General features: G+C 39.1%; 2 protein-coding genes across 7 annotated transcripts in view; one reads left to right on the forward strand and one right to left on the reverse strand.

The window, feature by feature from the left end:
* The window catches only part of LOC124137815 (GATOR complex protein Iml1-like), an 83,698-nt gene extending 75,803 nt beyond the window's left edge, over window positions 1-7,895 (forward strand). For 3 of the 6 annotated variants that reach the window (XM_048385367.1, XM_048385368.1, XM_048385369.1), the window contains 4 exons: window positions 352-515; window positions 2,802-2,964; window positions 3,796-3,856; window positions 5,787-7,895. In XM_048385367.1, coding sequence (XP_048241324.1) covers window positions 352-515; window positions 2,802-2,964; window positions 3,796-3,856; window positions 5,787-6,216 — 818 coding nt within the window. In that variant the 3' untranslated portion in view covers window positions 6,217-7,895. The remainder of the gene's footprint in view (window positions 1-351; window positions 516-2,801; window positions 2,965-3,795; window positions 3,857-5,786) is intronic. The other 3 variants (XR_007218597.1, XR_007218599.1, XR_007218598.1) reach the window with 3 other exon arrangements.
* Window positions 7,896-10,856: 2,961 nt separating this feature from the next.
* LOC124137878 (meiotic nuclear division protein 1 homolog) lies at window positions 10,857-17,019 on the reverse strand. The gene is made up of 6 exons (XM_046504356.2): window positions 16,948-17,019; window positions 16,274-16,339; window positions 14,473-14,646; window positions 12,999-13,106; window positions 12,435-12,594; window positions 10,857-11,330 (listed from the first exon to the last, which is right to left on the reverse strand). Exons 1-6 carry the CDS (start codon window positions 16,948-16,950, stop codon window positions 11,224-11,226), a joined length of 618 nt encoding a protein of 205 aa, XP_046360312.2. The 5' UTR covers window positions 16,951-17,019; the 3' UTR covers window positions 10,857-11,223.
* Window positions 17,020-22,284: the final 5,265 nt, after the last annotated feature.

Raw genomic sequence — 22,284 nt, forward strand, 5'->3', positions numbered from 1 at the left:
TTAGCAAATATCACCGTGGGCACTTATTACGTCGAATACGGTAAGCCTATCGTTGCTCATGATGTCAACCACTAGCTCGTCTGGTCCAGACTTGATTAATTACTGGCCGTCTTATAGCTGGAATATTGCCAGGGATATATCCCTGATTGTAAACTCAGTACTTCTGGCAGGCAATTGCTGAGTGCATTATGGGTAGTAAGGTATGCGCCCCAGGGAGCTGAGAATGAAAATCAAGTGCACACTGTACATCCATTGACAGGGTTAATAATGTAGCATACATTAGGATGTGGAATTATCACATGATGTGTATGTACATTATTATTATTATTATTATTATTATTATTATTACAGCAACACGCAATCACAAGTACGTCAATGTGGACGTAGACACCAGCAGTCGGAGCGAGCGGACAGAGTGGGCAACGGCAAGGTACCATGCCTACTACAGTCCCCACTGTGCCTTCGAACTACAGATACAGTGGATGGTGGCGACAGGCGGGCTTCTTGGTGACCTGGTGAGACGAGGGGCCGCGTGACATCACATATCTGGGATTCAAACCTGTTTTCATATAATATAAGATGTCTACACGATAAATCGCAAAGAACAATGAAGAACGGAGCATGGTTTATTACACGATAAAACACTGTTCTGACATGATGTCATTTCTGGAGATTTAAACATGTGCTTGCAACTTGGTGGCGTAGATTGGACAACATTATTTTGAGAGGGGAGTGTCTAATGAGTTGTTCCCCATAGATGTAGCAGGGCAATACACAAAAACGCCATGAGAATTGTGAGAATATGCAGGAAATACCAAATGTAGCCCCCTGTTCATAAAATGGACTTGTCTGAATTTGCCGAGGTTGGATTGTAATCAGGGAGTCATTGGGTATTTACGCGTGCTGTTTTTATACATTTGAGTTTTTCATTTGATGCATGTGTTTCTGTACGCAAGTTAATTGAAAGTAATTGGGTTTTGAATATTTTGGGGGTGTATTTTATGCATTTTACGCATATCTGCAGCTCTGTAAATACGGGAAAATATTACAAAAGTGTGTACTTTTTACTAACATCCTTAAAGAGGCTATGCATAATGTTGATATCTCATATTAGAAATAACCGATTAGTGTGAATTGTTATTGTACAATAAAACACTGCAGGGAGAATAAATCACGCAGAGTGCCCTCATTTATTTCTTAAATAATGATGTATTGTGAAAAAACATGATACGCCAAAAGGTGAGATCCTGGGTTAGTTCCACTGAAGCACATGTAGCACATGTGCTGTCTCCCTAGGCAAATGAACTTGTTCGAAATTGCCCCTGTTCACCCATCAGTGAATGGGTACCCGGTAGGATGAGATGGAACTGTGACTATCAACCTTCTAGCAACTCACAAGCATACTCCCCAGGGTGCTGAGAATTAAAAAAACTAGTGCACAATGATCCTTTCATTGGGGTAAAAATAATGCAGCACTTCGAGCATGCATGGCGTATGAAGTTATGCTATTTACAAGCAGACTATTTTTAGAATAGAGGCTGTATGAAATCACCGATCTTGGAATCAAACCCATGATCATATCATAATGTAGTTTTGTGATAATAAACAAATTGATATACATGCTTTGCAAATCTTGCAATAGATCCAAATCCCACGAACAGGATTTCGATTTCGTTGCGAGATTTTGATTGGACTATGCATAGACTCGTTAGTCCAGCCAAAACGTAACTCCATAATACCAGCCTAGTTCGGCAAGGGTGGAAACTGGACTTTTATAGTCAGTTAACTGTCTTGCCCCGGGAAGATGTGTACCCATATGCTATGTGATATACCATACATGCTTTGATAGTTTAGATCAAAGGCCAAATTAGAAATTGTTATTGGGAAATATGCTACTAATTAAATTCTAAATGATTGAAGGACAAAATCAGTTTGATTCTATTTCTGACAGTACTTATGTGGGTAAGTTAGTTTTTTTTAATGTCCCTCTGAACAGTATTTCAGTTACATCAGAGCAGCTTAGGTTGTATACTCCCCAGGGAGCTGAGAATGAAAGTCCACTGCACGCTGATCTTTTGACCCGTGAATTTATGTAGCACTTTGAGCAAGGTTTAGGGTGTGAGTTAACTCGATTTGGTGCATTATTAATATGCAAATTGTTGTTGTTGTTACATTCACTGTACAGAGTTGCATCCCTTGGACACACCAGAAACCTGATTGTAGGTTTGAATCCCAGTTCAGCCTGATTATGTTGTTAGATCTGTCACTAGTGTCAGGACCACACCCGTGCTCGTGGGTTTCACTGAAGTGGTAAACGTCTGAGACCTGCATCACTTCGGGATTTCCTCCCACATTGAGCTGACACGCCGTGATATAACTGGAATACTGTTAAAGGCGGCGTTAAACCCAACTCACTCACCATTATGTTTAGATGTCAGTTTATAATCCAAGGAAAGTTTGATGTGAAGGGTGGCCCAGTCATCTAAGGCGCCATGATTCGCTGTACAGAGTTGCGTCCCTTGGGCACGCCAGAAACCTATGAGTGTGTGATATAACTGGAACTGTTAAAAGCGGCGTTAAACCCAACTCCCTCACTCACTCACTGATGTGATTCAAGTCTTAAACACTTTCCACTTTGGTGAAACCAACGATAGTTCATTTGTTGCTGACAAAACAAAAAACACAATCAGGGGAAAGCTGGGATTCGAACCCAGTCATAGGTTTCTGGTACAGCCAAGGGACGCAACTCTGCACAACGAACTGCTGTGACTCCGATTAACTCCCTTTGTTGATCCTACCAGGTGTACAGCTGGGCTCGTAAGGCGACATCGTGCGGCTTCCACCTTCTGCCTGTTCCGGTTGATCCCTTCGCTCTGCCCTACACACAGAACTCTGACCCACTACGAGGACCTATCTTTGTACCACTCAATGTCAACAGTCTTCAGGAGAACGGTTTATTCTCAGGTCAGATGCTTTGTAATGTGATGTGCTCAGATGATGTGTGTATCCTTATATCCAATCTCATTAAAATCAGATCTTAGTTTTCACTACCGCTAAACAAAGATCTGGGGACATCCCATTACGGGTCACGTCAGAACGACCTTTCGCGAATTTTGACCGACCAATGAAATGACTGACAAGAAATCGACATTAGCCAATCAGAAGGCAGCTTTCTCTAGCTTTACGACCCTTGTTTCAAACTGGTGACTACGCTTCGAAACATATTTTGACGTATTCTCGATTAAAAAAATTAAAACTGATAAGAACATTCTGGAATGGCTTATAGATAGCCTAGATTGTATGGATATAATCATAAAACCCATTACTATCGTTCGGAATACCCCTTGTTAAATATTTCGTGGTTGCATGATTAGAAGACACATTCCAACTATCACTTTCATGATCTGGTAAGCGTCACTCTGATTGGTTGGATGAAAGGTCGTTCTGACGTGACCCTTAATGGGATGTCCTCAGATCTTTGTTTAGCGATAGCGAGAACTAGGATGAGATTTTAATGAAATTGCCTTATATCAAAATTTTGATCACTCACACAGAGTACCAGTGTTCCCTCCATAGTAGATCCTATTGGATCTAGATACCATGGTGCTCAGAAACGACAGCGTGTATCAAAATCCATAACATGTATAGAACACCCTGTTAGTGCTGTCTTAATTTCCATTTGGAACTGCCTGTTTAAGGGACAGTACGTCGATGGTTCTGGGTTTTTAAATCATGCATGATACAATTTACTATTACTGTTATCATTATTATTGTTGTTGTTATTTCTGTTCACAGAGCATGATGAGCAGACTCAGCAGACAAAAACCATCCAGTTTCAACTGGCCATCATTCAGAGGTCAGCGACACTGCTAGTGGATTCCGTGAATTAATAATGTTTGAATCACTTTCGATTTGTATGAATATATCCTTTGAGGATTTTAAGAAAATATTTTGTGTCCAATTATCGGATGTTATGTCTTTTTATACAAAATATTTACTTTGGCACGTCTTTAACTGTTATACCGCTGAATAAAGGAGAACCTCCGTACCTGTTTATCCCCTACCATGAAGTAGGTCAGGGGGTATGGGAACCGAGTTCTTCCATGTGTTTCCAGCTGTCTGCTTCTCAATGGGGACAAGTTTCCTAAAAAAACTATTTAGTAAAAGAAATGAAATTCTACACAGATACTGGTCACGATCTCAAATGCGTTCAAACTTTGGTGTCTCAAATTAATTTTTTACAGAGTTATTGCCCTTGCTCCATGCTTTTCAACTTAATGCATACTGCACAAGAACGGTGTCCTCAGAAACTACTGCTTTTATTATCTTAGAGATATTTGTCAAGATGGTTAAAAAGTTCTTGCCAAGGCTTAAAAAAATAAAAGAATTGGTTCTCAGGCAACGGTTTTTGAAAATATATTGCGGGCGGGCAGTGTTTTTTTTGGAAGGGTGTTCAAACTAGTATGTAACCAATAAACAGTTGTGTAACCAATAAAACAATTGTGTACATTCAACCTGGGAAAGGGCCTCCCTACATAAATGTATTTCTCGATGAGTTGGACTTGGACTTGGAATATTTAAGGATTTTTTATATATATTTTTTTTTAAATTTAAATAAAAATAAAACGTGCAGCGAACTTTATGATGATGCGGGCGGTGCCTGAGAACCAAGACTATTATTATTTTTTTAGCCCAATCATTATTGGGTTTTTTTCACGGCCCTTGATAACATGTTGATAACATAGTGCATAGTATCTGTAATGGGAACAAGTTTTCTCAGAAACTCCTGAAGTGACATGAATAAAACTTTGCAAGCTTATCTAAGACATACTGGTCAAGATTGAGTTCGAAAATTGGTGCTATCAATTTTATTTTTTTAAAAGTTACGTCCCTTGCTACATTTTTAGTTTTTGTGCGTCCTGTCTTCAAGGTATCCTGAGAAACTACATGGAAGTTTGCATGCTTATAAGAGCTTCTTGTATACACTGAGCTAAGAGATTGGTGCCATGAAAACCTTTTTTTCCAAAGTTAGCACCCTTGATCCATTTTTATTATTATTATTGACAAGTTTACATAACTGAAACATTGCGTATTTGAGATATTTGTCAAGACAGTGTTAAAAATATTATGCCGTAATTTTGTTCTTGAGTAACCCACCCTTTGTCCATGTATATTCACTTCTATATGAACAGACAAACTTCTAGTGTGCTTCCCATGGTGGGGGATAGTGATAACGGTTTTCTTGTTATCTCTTGGTTTATGGATTTATGGTTGGTTTGAAGATGAAATACAAAACAAAAACATCAAGATACTGCTGACTAAAGCAGACAAGTAGAGATTGCTGCAGAGCATCAATAGCTCCCCGCAATATGATGTTATGTGCAGAGGAAGGAAGTGTAAGCTATGGGAGGAGAGAATTGGTGTTAAGTACAAATTGGTTGTTATTAATGTACTTATCTTTGGAAAGCACAATAAAAGAAACAGTGTCTTTAATTGGTCAGTACAAAGAAACCCAGGCAAGAAAACTGGGCTTGTCAGGCAAAACTTGATATATACCAACTATTAGTACCAATAAAAAATATCCTATATAGATAACACAACAAATGTCATTCTAAAGCATGCATGCAGCAAATATCAATATATCTGGTCAAATGTTGGTTGGGTTAAATAAAGCAAACTTTTAAAATAGTAAACACAAAAAATGTAATGAATCCACTCTAAATATACTTCAGCAGATAAACCTCCCCCGTCCTTTCTGTATTTGATGACAGCTGTATTCTTTGTAGGTTCGGATTTCTTCGAGCTGTCGTTGAGATGCCCGAGTCAAAAACAGATCTACACCGAGTTCGAACCCCGGATGAATACCGCTATCAGTTTGTCCACTGCACTGGCGGCATGTTTATCCTGGTTCCTGACATCAAGACATCCTCTCCCATAACTATCGAGGCTCCTTATTCCTCCAGTTTTGGCAAGACATCCTCCTCTGACCTCCATAAGGACTACATCGCTCGGCAGACAAGCAGTACACTCACCGATGAGCCTCAGTCTGAGATTGGCTTTCTGTGGTCATGGAACTTCATGTTGTCCAAGAGATGGCGCTCTGGCAACACGGGAGATGAACACTTTCAGGACAAGATGCTTGCAGACTTCCGGGTGTTCTGCTCTAACGCGGACAACAGGTTGACACAATTCTGGACTAATTATGTGGAGGAGTGAATCTTGACAACAGGTTGACAATTTCTGGACTGATTTTTGAGAAGAAAATGTTGACAAGTTGACAGTTTCTGGACTGATTAGGAGAGAATGTTGACAGTTTCTGGTCTGATTATCGAGGAGAGAATGTTGACAATTTAAGGACTGATTGTGGAGAAGAGAATGTTAACAGGTTGACAGTTTCTGGACTGATTGTGGAGGAGAGAGTGTTGACAATTTAAGGACTGATTGTGGAGGTGAGAATGTTGAGTTAACTATTTCTGGACTGATTGTGGAGGTGAGAATGTTGACAATTTAAGGACTGATTGTGGAGGTGAGAATGTTGAGTTAACTATTTCTGGACTGATTGTGGAGGTGAGAATGTTAAGTTAACTATTTCTGGACTGATTGTGGAGGAGAGAATGTTGACAGGTTGACAATTTCTGGACTGATTGTGTGGAGAGGTTCAGGGCTCTTAATCGGGCAGATTCTTAAAGCTCTTTATATTGTATTTTTGACATTGTGGTGACTCCATGTCACAGATGTCCCCCTAGCACCTTGTGCTTGTCATAGCATACAATTAGTTAAAGAGGTCATTGGTTGTGACAGTGTGTGACCTGTTTCACCGTGCCCAGCACGGATGGACTGTAGACCACACTACTGACCACTGTTTGTTTGGATTTAATTGTGATACAGCTGTAATATTGCTGACTGTGGCATTCACTCCATGTGTTATTGTTCAATGAGGCCTTATAGTTGATTTTAGTTGGTTTACAAGACTGATCACCCGATGAAAAAAAATTGAAATTGGAAAGAAAGAAAAATTACTTTTGGCCAACTGTTTTACAATTAGGTGAAATGGAAAAAACTTTGATGTTATCATCGATGTTCGTGACAAATACATACCAAAAAAATTATAATGTAAAAACACAAGCTTCATTTTGTAAAAAAACCCAAAACACTTGTTTTGTTTTTTTCATTTCCCATTAGTAGCAGTACCAATCTGGATGTTGAAATAAAATTGTTATATTTTATTTTTGACCATCTGCATTGAATTTTGTAAACAAGCTAATATAAGGCCTAAGATTGGTGTTAACTTATGTCCACATGGATGTAATAATTAGCATGCTTAGTTCAACTTGACAGGGGCACGGGTGGCCCAGTCGTCTAAGGTGCCACGATTCGCTGTGCAGAGTTGCGTCCCTTGGGCACGCCAGAAACCTATGATGGTGGGTTTGAATCCCGGTTCACCCCGATTATGTTTCTAGGTTTGTCAGCACCATACCTGTGCTCGTGGGTTTCACCGAAGTGGTAAACGTCTGAGACCTGCATCACTTCAGGCTTTCCTCAAACATTAAGCTGACACGCCGTGATATAACTGGAATACTGTAAGCGGCGTAAAACTCACTCAATTGTCCAACTTGACATAAGAACACCCAAGAGGGAACAAACTTCCGTCAATGGCATTACAAATCCTATGCAGGGATGTGGATTATCCAAAATATCAAAATTGTGAACTCGTCCCAGGACAATTAAACTGTAAAAATTCACTTATGCAAAGATGTCTACTTGACCCAAAATAGTGTTTTTATCACGAAATCAGTATGTTACTACTGACGACTTTTGTTTGGACACTGATCTGCCATAACTTCTTACAACATGTTGCTCAGCTGACAACTTTGCACTCCGATCAACCAACTTGGTCAAACTCAGAACTTGGAAGTAAACTGTTCACTGCCATCAGTTGGAGTTGTCATACTTGGGATGTGTCCACCATCTTCAGTAATTGTTACAAATATTTTATCCAAAGTGATCAAAGGCTTTCAACATTTTAACATCTGTGGACAACGTAAGCTCATTTTGTTTGTTTGTCAGACAGTCTCATGATGCGCCAACTCGGCATTGATTTTCCACACCTCTACTATGTGTCAACTTTTAGACATCTCCAGATGTGCCAAATGAAATTAATCTTGTTATACTCAGTAACCACTTGTTTGCTTGTATTATGTATGTACAGATATGTGTACTGTTAATATTCGGTTGATGTACATACTATTGCTTGTGTACAGTACTATTCCGTGTGTACAGTACTAGTGCTTGTGTACTGTACTAGTGCTTGTGTACAGTACAATTGCTTGTGTACAGTACTATTGCTTGTGTACCGTACTATTGCTTGTATACAGTACTAGTGCTTGTGTACCGAACTATTGCTTGTGTACAGTACTAGTGCTTGTGTACAGTACTATTCCGTGTGTACAGTACTAGTGCTTGTGTACAGTACTGTTGCTTGTGTACCGTACAATTGCTTGTATACAGTACTAGTGCTTGTGTACCGAACTATTGCTTGTGTACAGTACTATTCCGTGTACAGTACTATTCCGTGTACAGTACTAGTGCTTGTATACAGTACTAGTGCTTGTGTACTGTACTAGTGCTTGTGTACTGTACTAGTGCTTGTGTACAGTACTGTTGCTTGTGTACCGTACTATTGCTTGTATACAGTACTAGTGCTTGTGTACCGAACTATTGCTTGTGTACAGTACTATTGCTTGTGTACCGTACTAGTGCTTGTGTACAGTACTATTCCGTGTGTACAGTACTAGTGCTTGTATACAGTACTAGTGCTTGTGTACTGTACTAGTGCTTGTGTACTGTACTATTGCTTGTGTACAGTACTATTGCTTGTGTACCGTACTATTGCTTGTATACAGTACTATTGCTTGTGTACAGTTTTGTATATTGGCAGTGATGTAAAGCGTGCAATGTATAGGCGCAAGACACAAACAGAAGGCTTTAAAAAGTAAAAGAATTGGTTCTCAGGCAAAGTGTTTTCAAACCATAGTGCGGGCGGGCACTGTCTTTTCCCCTCTTTTTCGTTCAAATTAGTATGTAACCAAATAAACAGTTGAGTACAATCAACCTGGGAAAGTGCCTTCCTCCTTGATGAGTAAAATACTGGAATACAGTATTTGACTACTGTTGGACTTGGAATATTTAAGGATTTTGTCTTGCTTTTTTTAAAACGGAAATAAAAATGAAACGTGCGGTTAACGTTATGATGAAGCAGGCGGTGCCTGAGAACCAAGACTATTATCTTTTTTAAGCTGAAATGAAATAATAAACAAATGAAGAAACTATTATGTTTTGTTTTATATAATGAAAACAAAATCAGGGTTAGACACAGATCCTCGTCCAGAGACTTGTGAACTCTTCAAGGAGAAGAGAAGAAGAATGTTTAGATTTATAATATTACATGTTGCCGACAATTGTGACAGCCCTAGAAACATAATCAGGGCGAACTGGTATTCGAACCCACAATAATAGGTTGCAGGCATACAAAAGGGACACAACTAACAGTGGAAAAAAAATTAATAAAAATAATGTGCATATTAATGAAGCACCAAACATGGTTAATCCATGTTCAAAGCGAGACATTATTACTCCGTTCAATAGATCAGTGTGCACTCAATTTTCATTCTCAGCTCCCCAAGGAGTATACACCCATATGCCTGTGAGGTGCTAGAAGGTTAACAGCCACATTACCATCTCATCCTACCGGGTACCCATTCACTGCTGGGTGAACAGAGGCACATTTCGAACAGTTATTTGCTGAAGGAAACACTCCATGTGTTTCAGTGTGGGGAAGGACTGAGGCCCTGGACACTCTCAGCTGCCGATCATGGTCACCAATCCAAATAACTCGCCGTCACCAACATTACTTAGCCTCATTCGTTATATTACTGTCAATGTGAATGCAGAGCTCCAGATAAGCTGCGTATCTGCGTAAAATATGCATCAGAAATGCAGAAATATGCAGTAAAATAAAATCCAAGTGTATCAAATATGCAACGAACATTACAGATACGCTACAAAAATAAAACTTGTGCGTATCATCAAAATATTGTGAAGTAACACTGCGTATTCGATTAGCAAATCAGAAACTTATTTTGAAATTATAAACGGGCAATCCGTCAACCTTGCCAAACTCCACGATGACAGTTACATCATGATCATTTCTTGTGGAAGTATCGTGGTATTTTTGAGTCCTATAAAGCCTCACGACACCAGTTTGCAGGGACTAGATGAATAGTGTTTTTAATCATTTAACTTAAATACCCACATGTGTAAAAACTAGTGGGTAACAGAAATTTGAATACCCAGATAGAATTACTGATACCCAATGATTTTAAAATGCATGGGTAAAATACCCACAACACCAAAAGCTTATCTGGAGCTCTGTGAATGAGACTTGTCATCTTCCAATGGCAAGAGAGTTAACTGACTATAAAAGACCAGTTCTCAACCTTGCCCAACTAGGCTGGAATTACTGGGCTCGATCGTAGCGCCACCAGTGGCTATTACCAGGTATGTCCCTTCTAAGCCTCTCGAATGGACCAATCAGATCGCAATCACATTTGCTTCACACAAAATTGTGGCGCCCAGTCAAAACGATCTGATCGATAATCAAGATCTATATTGTGACAAAACGGGTCTTACATCGCGAAATGCATCAAATCACGTGAGCTCCTTGATTAAGAACATGAAAGGATTTGGAAAATATATGCTGACAATGAGTTGGCGGTGCACATGCTTTGCAAATCCTGCAATTGACCGAAATCTGCATGACAGTTTACCAACCGGATTTCAATTTTTGTGCGCGAATTTGATTGGACTATGCATAGACTCATTAGTCCAGCCAAAATGTAACTCCATAATACCAGCCTAGTTCGGCAAGGGTGGAAACTGGACTTATATAGTCAGTTAACTCTCTTGCCTCGGGAAGATGGAGACTTGTTGGATATGAATCACATGTCTACCCTGGCTGTATACGTCTATGTACAATTTGACAAAATAGAAAAATAATTTCATCACACGTTACATCAACATGAGGGTAATAATGATAACGTCTTCTTGATTTGAAAACCTTTCAGGGGCTTTTGAGCTATCCAGCCAACAATCGGCCCTGTGTAGATTTCCTTGAGTCACTTGTTGCAGTGGACAACCAATCAGATAACGTCCATCATGCCATGGTCACTCCACGTAGTCAAAATCATCTGGCAGGCCAAACTGTTTGTCAATCATTGTGTCCTCAAAACTGAACTTGCGTTTGATCCAGGATTTGGTGGAGAAGATGTTGTCTGCAACAGCAACAGAAGAGCAAGGAATTCAGGGGGGTGGTTCAATAGTTTAATGTCCAATAAATAATAGTGCCACAGGCACTGTAACTCACCTGGATATGTAGTCAACAGTTTAAAATGTCAACTACGGACACAAGTCTCTCAGCATTGATATCCAAATATTTTTTGCATAAATGCAAAGTCTAATGTCCTCAAAAGGAGAAACATTCATGCCAAAGTTCAGCTTTCTCAGTCTGTCAATTTAAAAAGAGATGAAATGCAAGGAAATACCTCTCGGGAGAATTTAGGAGCAAGCTTGAAGTGCAAAAGTCAAACAAAGGTCAAAAGTCAAACGAAGGTCAAAACTCAAAATATCGTGAAAAACAGGACAAATGTGTTTTGGCCCATAAGTAACTACTAGGTACCAAATTTCATGACATTTTTAGAAGAAATGGCAGAGTTATGTCCATAAAATGTTTCAGCTTTGAATGTGGTCAAATCAACGTCAAAATTTAAAACCTCACAAAAAATTGAACGTATGTTCAGCAACACTACTAACTACACATGTGCCAAATTGTATTCCAATTTTTAACAGAAATGGCTGAATTATGGCCATGAATAGTCTTTTCAATATGGCTGCTGTGGAGGCCATTTTGAAATTTGGATTCGAACCTCATTGAAACAGACGTGAAGTTTCAGCTTCATTGGTCCAGTTTTTGCTTCTGAGGAGGTGATGCTTATAGTGCAAGGAAAGGCATTGGGAGAAAATTTAGGACCACAGTCAAAGGGCAAAGGTCATAACAAGGTCAAAATTTAAAACCTCGCAAAATATGGAACACATGTTGAGCCCCACTACCAACTAGATAATAATTTCATTCCATGTTGGATAAAAATATGTTTGAGTAATGGCCTGAATAGGTTTTTGAATGTAGCTGATTCGGAACAAATTGATGTCATCGTTGGAGGAAACAAGCACTGGAGGTTTGGGCATCATTAGTCCAGTGGTTTCTGAAGTGAAGATCTTTATAATATATAGTGGATGCCAGGCAAACAGGCCACGAAATGAGCTCACTTGACTTTCCCAGTTCACCAATCAAATTGGGTTAGAAATTGGGTTACACGCACCTGTCCACCGATTGGCTGCATCCTTTGCAACGACTGTGTCAACCTTGACCTGCTGAAGAACTTCTGGATCACACTCTTTGTACTGTTCCAGCTCAGTAACGAGAGACTGACGCTTCCCTCGGACGTCGGTCAGTCTTGATAGCACTTCCTCTCTCTCACTCTGTGGAAGACATGAGAACTGTCAGATCACGGAGTCACGTATCTGCATAGGTTTTTCGCTGCTCAACACTCACCAGATATATATAAAAAATTATTTATTTTCTTCTACCATTAAAGATCCGGGGTAGAATAGGTCTTCAGCAACCCAAGTTGCCGTAAAAGGCGACTAACGGGATCAGGTGGTCAGCTCGCTGACTTGGTTGATGCATGTCATCGATTCCAATTGCATGGATCGATGCTTATGATGTCAATCACTGGATTGTCTGGTCCAGACTCGATTATTTACACACCGCCGTCATATAGCTGGAATAGTGCTGAGTGCGACGTTAAAAACAAACAAAACAAAAACCAAGCCCGTTTTATTATTTATTTTTAATTTTCTTCTTTAAGACCCAAAATACTTACACTTTCCTCCTTGCCAACCTTGGCCTTGACAACTTGACCTTCAAGTGATTTCTGTCTGCCCTCAAGTTCATTCAAGCGACTTGTCAGGTCACTGATTTTTCTTTTTCGCTTAAAATTAAATGAAAATAAGATTTTCATAACATCAAAACAGCAGGCAAAAAGTTGATACAAACTACGTCAATGGCGTTTCAGGTAACTTCTAATTAGCATGTTTGTCTGCTGCCCCAAGTAAGTCACATGTCACATCACCTCATAACAGTGATACATGTCTAAGTTACAATAAACCAGGGATGCGTCGAAAAGCGCCAACTGCTTGCGAGCCATGTACAGCGATTCATCTTACAACAGGGCTCTAACTTTTAGCCACTTGCAATCGCAACAATCACTAGCTGGGGTCATTTCATTCTCAAACCAAAATGGCGGCTGAGTTTGACAGCGGAACAACAATTTCAGGACTGGATAAACTAGGAAATGGCCAAAGGCAGCTTACACCCAGTAATCCTCAGTCTGCTTCACATCTTCTAAGTAGTCATAAATTCTTCATCGAGCCTCTTCTGTTACGTTCTTCATTAGGACAAGGCAACCAAGTGGTAGTTGACCCGTCATTTTGGAAGAAAGTGCGAACGTTTCGAGCTGTTGGAGACCCCTGGGTGAACGATTATTTTGCTTGCTCTAAGGGATTCTTGGCTTGCAACATGCTCCTGATGTTGATCATATGTGCATGACTCACTTCAGTTTGTTGTGTCCAATTTTAAAAGACGGAAGTGGTCCGTGTTTTAAGAAGCGGAAGCAAGGAGAGAATGGCATGATGGGGGCCATGTGCTGTATGATACGGAATACATGGAATGAATACAGAGAACAAGAGCATTCGTCATCGTAAACAAGGAATAATGAAAACATGATAGAGTCCAAGTATATGTGATGCCTGCATTTAGTTATCAACAAAAGATTTGTAAACATGCGTGGACACAAGTGGAAAAGGCTAAGTTGGTTAATTGCACATAGTGTTGTTATCAGTCAGGGTGGTCTCTTTGGGATGTGGATTTTCAATTCCTACTGCAGGACCCGGTTTTTCGCGTGCGTGGGCAAAGTCATTGAAGCGCGTGTAAAAGGACTTTGAATATCCTGTGTATTGGTGTCACTTCACCGTTAGCGCTTGGGTGATTCCCGGCCTTCATTACCACCAGGAGGCTCGTTTAGGTCTGGTTATACAATTGGGTTATCAAATTTCTTCAAGTGTATTTGTATGCACAAGCAACTGAAATATTAGATTGTGTTGATTTATCTGAAGCTCTGCTTACTGCAGTGTTTCTGTTCAATTATAAAACTACTGGTTCACTGGACTAGCTGAATTTAAAAATACCGGCACATTCAACATTTTGGACTGGAAGGGTTATGTCTTACTGGTACATGGTCTATGCTACCAGTAAATTACTGGTCAACAGGAACACTGACATGACTGAAAGACCCCTACATTTTGACTGGCTTTACTAGGGAAGGCCCAGAAGTAGACAGAGGTCCCAATCTTGTCTGTGTCCACCATTCCGTCGTCCACCAGGCTGGTCAGGATGTCCTTGACCGACATGGACGTGATGCCTTTCTCCTTCTGACACATCCTCTCTAGCTCCTTCAGCTGGAAGAAGTCTTTCTGAAAACACGGATATCTGATTAATATCTAAATTATTTGATCATTATATACTTATCAAGCATTACATAGAATAAATGAAATCGCTTGCTCCCATTGGAAATCTCTCATCCAGAAAGAAACATTGCCCAAACCAAATAGTCCAAACATGCCCAACCACCAGGCATCACGTGACCCAAGCTGCACTCGATACTCTCTTGTTTGAGCTAACACATGTCAAGTACATGTCAAACAAGGTCTTTGGGGAGATTATGCATAGTGGGGAAGATTTTCATAATTGCAGGTGTTTTTAGTGTTTGATACGCAGACATTTTAACATTTGATACCTCTGGTTTACGTTGTCAGTTTCAAATGAAATTTCCAGGCATCAAATACTCAATAACAACCACACATCTGAAAACACTTGCTGCTTATCTCCTAATCGCAAGATATTGAAACACACAGTGCCTGCATTACTATGTTTGATTTTTAACTAATGCTACAAGAATTCTCAGTATTGCTATCTTGTTTTGTTCATTATATTGTTGTACCTCTTCGTGTACCTTAATTTGTTTTCTACATTGTTACATAATAATATTAAATAAAAATAGATAAGATATGAATCATGATGTCACAGTCTTGTTTTAATGAAACAAGTATAGCCTTATACGTGATTCTTTCCAAAATATTTAAGGATTGACTGTGTATTTTTTTCGGTTCATTGAGGTATGAATCGAAAAACCAATGTGCAAACTGTATTAATCCACGTAGCAGATTCTTACAAAAGTTTGCACATTGGTTTTTCGATTCATACCTCAATGAACCGAAAAAAATACACAGTCAATGCTTATAATTAAATTCGACAGCATAAAACATGTTTTGTTTACAATAGTTTAACCAAAAACAGTTGTATATATCAAAACAGAAAAAAATGACGAGATTTATAAACATTCCAGGTGTAGGAATACATACTGTGGCGTGACATGAATCAGGTGATTGTTTAATTTATGCACATAAATTGACACGCCTACACTGTCAGTAGCCAATCAATGGAGAGCAGGATCAAAACAATGTTCATTGGACCTGTCAGTTAAGACAAGAGGCGAAATGAACTGCAACAGTCAGACTGTAATGAACTTGATGAAATATGTCCGGGAGAAGGTGGCTGTTTCAAATTACATGGTCATTTACCGCCAGATTCAAACATTACTTCCCTGATTACGGTAAAACACAGTTGGAAAAATTCTAGTTAGGAAGGAAACCCAAAGACATGAAAGTTGAACCGGGGCAATCAGAAAAAAAACAGGCGAGCGAGCCTGCACGTTTGCTGTTTCATTCATTCTCGGCCATCGGTTTCAAAGGGTAGTTTGGACAATGATTATGCATGAAAGTCGCTAAATGTCCTGTGCATGACAATACACGTGAGCAGGAAGGGAATTCCCTCGACTGTAATATTGGGATTCCCTGACATTCCGCAGTAATAAAAGTAGTGCGCCGCGGTGGGCGTGGCTTAATTTTTTACATTCATTGGGAAATGAATGCAATAACACGTGACCAATTCAGCTAATCAGAATACAGGAATTTCAATGAACACAACGAAAATTTAATTATTCTCTTTTAACATTAAATTATGATCAAATTTGTCACCCACCTTTTCATAAAAGAAGTCCATCATCCGTGACCGCTTCTCATCCACACTCAGACCTTTTTTCCTTGACTAAGGTTGAATGAGAAAAAGATTAAAATGTTGAAATCTATTTGGCTTTTCACTTTTAGATCTACAAGATGTAAACAATCTAACATAATATTTGTAGGCCAAACACTCAACAACAAAACATCAAACATAAAATCTGTTTTCTTTTTTTTTTTTGAATGGCTAAGATAGTTGGTAAACAGATAGAATATGTGGCCATTTGCATTTAACTGTTTGTTGTTATCAGCTGTTCAATAAAAGTGAGCTACATTCAGTGACATTTTCCTGTTTACACTGACAGTATCTACGATGAAAGTGACAACTGAAGAAATTAACGCCACGTAATCTGAAACCTTTGCCATAAGCTCACTGACTCAATCATCATTTGCATGGTCGTTTTAGGCTAGCCTGACGAGAGTAGAGAAGAGAGGGGTTGGTCAGCAATGAGCCTGATCCTGCTGACACCCTAGTAAGGTCAGACTCAGAGGTATCGTCTATCGATATCTGTTTCGGCCAGTCTCTGGCAAAGCTCCAACCGTGGTTGAGTCTAATTACTATCAGAATGTAAGTCACACATATGCGGACACAGATATGTATCTGTCGGGACATTATATGTACTAGCCTGCACTCACCATAGTTTTCAAATACTTCGTTTGTGTTGACGTTCAATGTGTGTTGAATTTCCCGCAGTTTCAAGAATTGTTTCAAAGGGAGATAACTCTCAATATTTTAGCTTTAGTGGCCCGTTAAATATTTTGCACTTTCAGTCCGTTTGGCTACAAATGAGAAAGATGAATTACAAATTAACTCAAAATCGGAGATAGTCTATTAAATGTTAAAACGTAGTCTGTCTTACAGACCCTGATACAAATATATATCAAATACAGCCCATGCAAGTCTATAATGTTTGGCAAGTCTAGATTACTGCAGTATCAGGAAATGAAGAGAGTCACTGGGCTCCCTTTTATTATATTCTTATTAAGATAACTGAACAACTGTTGTGTTTTTTTCTGTACGATATGTTCATTTCAGAGACTAGATGTTAGTCTAGTCAAAACGGTACAAGGCAATGAATAAAATGTACCCAACAATATCTGCTGTTTGTTATTTTTAGTCACATCACTTGATAAAGTTGTTTAAGAAACTATCACGTTGTTATGTGCACAACTTGACATCTTGACAACGGGGGAACAGCGCAAACACGTATTGCACGTGCTACACACAACGGTACAGGGAATGACAGCATAAGAGGGGTTGCCTCATGATAATTGTTATCGCATTCTGACTAGACCATGTCACAGCCCTCGTCGTCGGAATTGCTTGTGTCACTGCCGATGGTCTATAGGTGGGACTGTTGCTTGCTGAGGTCCATCACGTGACCAGTATCTTGACTCTATCTCGTTGACTGTGGTAACTCAACGCTGCCATGTCTTCATTGTTACATGACCAAGGGATTCATTTACTAGCTTTTCAACATCCCGCTATTTAAACGCTGTGATACCCCATATTAACTTTAATGTGTTGAGATCGCAGTGGTAAGGGGGAAGTCGTAAGACGACGTGACCTTGACCTTTGAGGTAATTGTCAACCATATATAGGGGCTCAGGTTTGTTAGACTTGATGACTTCAAAGGGTTGTGGCTTTATAGCCCTGGAAGGAAAGGTCGTATTCATCCGTTGCATCAACGTCACCACATCTCCTTTAAGGCTATTAGACGTCGGGGTCTTGCTGTCTAGATCCTGCATACTGTGATGGGGTGCATTGTCCATGATAAGGGACTTGGCAGGCAAAGCAGGGACCAATTTATTTTTCCCCACTCCAGAAATACCTTTCCGTTCATTTCTGTGTGAAACTCCCTGTTGTCCTTGGCCTTGGCTCGAGAGTCAAGATCACAGCCTTGGAGAAAACCTGACTAGCACAGCCAGCATGGAGAACGATAAGTCTTTCACCACTGAGTGCTGGATGTGCGAGACCACGACTCATCTAGGAGAACAGGATCATATTGACTTCACGTTTCTACTTGATGGTTCAAAGATAATGATTTCCGAGACAAAGGACGTCAGATCGTCCACATAACACAGCCCTATTGTCACCACTTATCTTTTTGTATCTGTATCCAAGCGTATGCAAGGTTGCCAACGTTGTATATTTTGTAACAATTAAATCATGTTTCAGTTTCAATGTATTTCTTCAAGAGTCATAGTGTCGTGTACTTATTTTCTGAATCCAGTTTAACAATTGCACGATTGCTTAAGAAGCTCGTTTCAAGTATTTATTAATGGCATAAAATGGGTATGCTCTTTTTGCTTCACAGCTAATCGGCTGATTTGTGAGTGAGTGAATATGGATTTACGCCGCTTTTAGCAATATTCCAGCTAATCACGGCGGGGGACACCAGAAATGGGCTTCACACATTGTACCCATGTCGGGAATCGAACCCGGGTCTCGGCGTGATGAGCGAACGCTTTAATTTAACCACTAGGCTACCCGACCGTCCCCAATCGGCTGATTAGCTCATCTTGTCATTCAACAACGACCTATGCCATGTACCACGTATTATAATTTTATTACCATACACAAGATACATCTATATTAAATCACAATGTTACTCTTTGGTTATCAAAATATTAACATCAAATCAAACATTTTTGATGACTGTTATTTTAAGGTGAAACATTTAAATTGATTTTGTGATTTTAGGGTATGCAAACAATATTTTTCAATTTTGGTAAGAGTCACATCACCTCTTTTTACGTGAAGTTTTACGTCAATGACGTTTTTGACCGGGTTATGGGTATTCTTGCACCTTTTAGATCTTGATCTACATCAAGCAGATTTCCGAAAGCGCTCATTTTCATAGTAAAATAATATCACTGTCTTGATAAACCTGAGTACATCTTCAATAGTGACTGAGTTCCCTCGTATTAATGAAAATGCAGTCCTTTACAATGTCGCGAATATACATCATATAATTATATTCATTTCAAACTACGCGCTAACCCAACATTGATGCGACTGGGCTTCTGATGGTTTCACAAGAAGTAAATCGCGCTAAGCTTGCGTCGCGTTCCCAAAGCGGAACCAGTTTAGACGATAGTCACGCGATTCTCGCGAGATTCATGACGTCGCCTTGACGACGGTTCACTCTCGATGTAAACGCTCATCGCCATTGCTGTCATTGAACTTGCCACACTCAGTATTCATCACTTGTCTACGTCGTATTGGGATCATGTCTACCTACGCTAATATGAACCAGTACGATAAAGGTATCTGGGTCTCATTGGTTCGGAAATTTCGTCTCACAGCTCCCTTATTTCTTTGTTTTATCCATGCATAGCAGTGCAACTCAAAACAAAATTCGAATTTCAATAGGCCTAACATTTCGATTCTATATTTCAGTTTTTGAGCTGAAGTTGTTGCCATTTCTTTGACATTAAAATGTTTGTTGAATTTATCTCGGAATCAATCTCATATAGGCTAAACCGCTGGCAAATGAATGTACCCACTGAAAATTGAATTTGACCAAGATATCACACAAGTTCCCTCAAATGCGTTTTGCAAACGTTAGGCCTACTCGGTTGAAAATAGTCGCCGAAACACTGCAAACTTTAGGGGAAAAATACAAAAATGATACCCGTATGAAAATATATCCCCATCTCAAAAGCATTTATTGTTTGTTTCATGTTTAGCCACAATCAAACATGGGTGTATACGTTCTCTTGCCCGGCAGTTTAGATCACTGAACAAGTTTCCAACAGTTGTAAATATAGGCTATCCAAAATGGACATAAGCTCAGTTGGCCAGCATAAAGAATACTGGGTCCCGAATTATTTGTTTTTTGTTAATTCCATTAGCTGTGACTATTCCCTGGCATATATATACAACCCGTGGCCAACCGCCAAATATACGAGACGTGCCGGTCTCTGCGTTTGATAACTAGCCCTAACGAATAGATCATCCCATTCACAACTCACATACACCATTTTACAAATTAATCTATGAGTTATTGCAAAAGACGATCATGCTCTGGTACATAAAAGACAGAGATTGGTCAAGTATAACTAGGATTGAAAAAAACATACAACATACGCTTTCAGTTATTCTGTCTTACTTGGTCTGTTCCTGACCCTGAAATTACCAACATAAAAGTAGTATTCTCGTCCAACTTTCTCAGTTTCAAACATTCGTATGTTTACTATGAAACCCATAACCCCATGCAACCTTCAGATTCAATGTATTTGTTCACTATGATGAACTCTTCCAAAACCATCAACATACATGATACTTGGAACTGTCATCTGTACAGTACTTAAGCCACACGACATTAGTTTTTAGATTTTCAAAATTGTGACCCATGAGGCATTTTGTTTAATATCGACTGGGGAACAAATGAAAGCATACCAGTTTGGTTTTTAATGTTATTGAAAATTTACTGAAGTGTTGTTAATTTTATTTAATTATCACCCATTCTTGCTAAAGTTTGTAACTAACCTGTGGCTGGGTAAATTTGTGTGAAAACAGATTGGTTCAATGAAGATTGGGCTATGAAATGAATTTTCAACCATATGACCCCTGCCATATTTGAAGCGTTGTAGAATTGTGCTGAAAAAAAACAAATTTATTGATTTTCAAATATAAGATGTCAAAGATACCCATCAGCAGTTGTATATTATGCGAAATTATTATTTTTTATTTTTAAAAGTTTTAAATCAAATTATATTTATTTTTAAAACAACCATGTACACGCATTCTCTGACTGATGACTAAGTGCCACTACAGTTCATTTATTGGATATATCATCACAAATGTAAGACATTTTCAATGGAAAATCATAATAATGATAAAGTAAACTGAGAGGTGCAGTGTGTTTTGTTTTTTTGCTCCTTAGTTTATGTTAAAAAAATATTAGTTAAGGTATCATAAGGGCTAGTAGACATTTGTCCTTTTTAAGGGTTTTTCTATATGTTATAAAAGGACAAGTGGACAACAACTGTTAGTTTCTACTGCTGCCTTTCTCCCATGTGACTTTTCTTTTACCATTAACAATTAATCCTCATCATACATTCTGTCCCCCTTTCCCACATGTGACTTTTCCTTTACCATAAACAGTTAATCCTAATCACACATTCTGTCCCCCTTTCCCACATGTGACTTTTCCTTTACCATAAACAATTAATCCTAATCACACATTCTGTCCCCCTTTCTCGCATGTGACTTTTCCTTTACCATAAACAATTAATCCTAATCACACATTCTGTCTCCCTTTCTCACATGGGACTTTTCCTTTACCATAAACAATTAATCCTAATTATACATTCTGTACACCTTTCTCCTATGTGACTTTTCCTTTACCATAAACAATTAATCCTTATCATACATTCTGTCCCCCTTTCCCACATGTGACTTTTCCTTTACCATAAACAATTAATCCTAATCACACATTCTGTCCCCCCTTTCTCGCATGTGACTTTTCCTTTACCATAAACAGTTAATCCTAATCACACATTCTGCCTCCCTTTCTCACATGGGACTTTTCCTTAACCATAAACAATTAATCCTAATTATACATTCTGTCCCCCTTTCTCGCATGTGACTTTTCCTTTACCATAAACAATTAATCCTAATCACACATTCTGTCTCCCTTTCTCACATGGGACTTTTCCTTTACCATAAACAATTAATCCTAATTATACATTCTGTACACCTTTCTCCTATGTGACTTTTCCTTTACCATAAACAATTAATCCTTATCATACATTCTGTCCCCCTTTCCCACATGTGACTTTTCCTTTACCATTAACAATTAATCCTAATCACACATTCTGTCCCCCCTTTCTCGCATGTGACTTTTCCTTTACCATAAACAATTAATCCTAATCACACATTCTGTCCCCCCTTTCTCGCATGTGACTTTTCCTTTACCATAAACAGTTAATCCTAATCACACATTCTGCCTCCCTTTCTCACAT

The sequence above is a fragment of the Haliotis rufescens genome, unplaced genomic scaffold (assembly GCF_023055435.1).
Source record: "Haliotis rufescens isolate VD_foot unplaced genomic scaffold, xgHalRufe1.0.p SCAF_57, whole genome shotgun sequence".
Classification (NCBI taxonomy): Eukaryota; Metazoa; Mollusca; class Gastropoda; order Lepetellida; family Haliotidae; genus Haliotis; species Haliotis rufescens.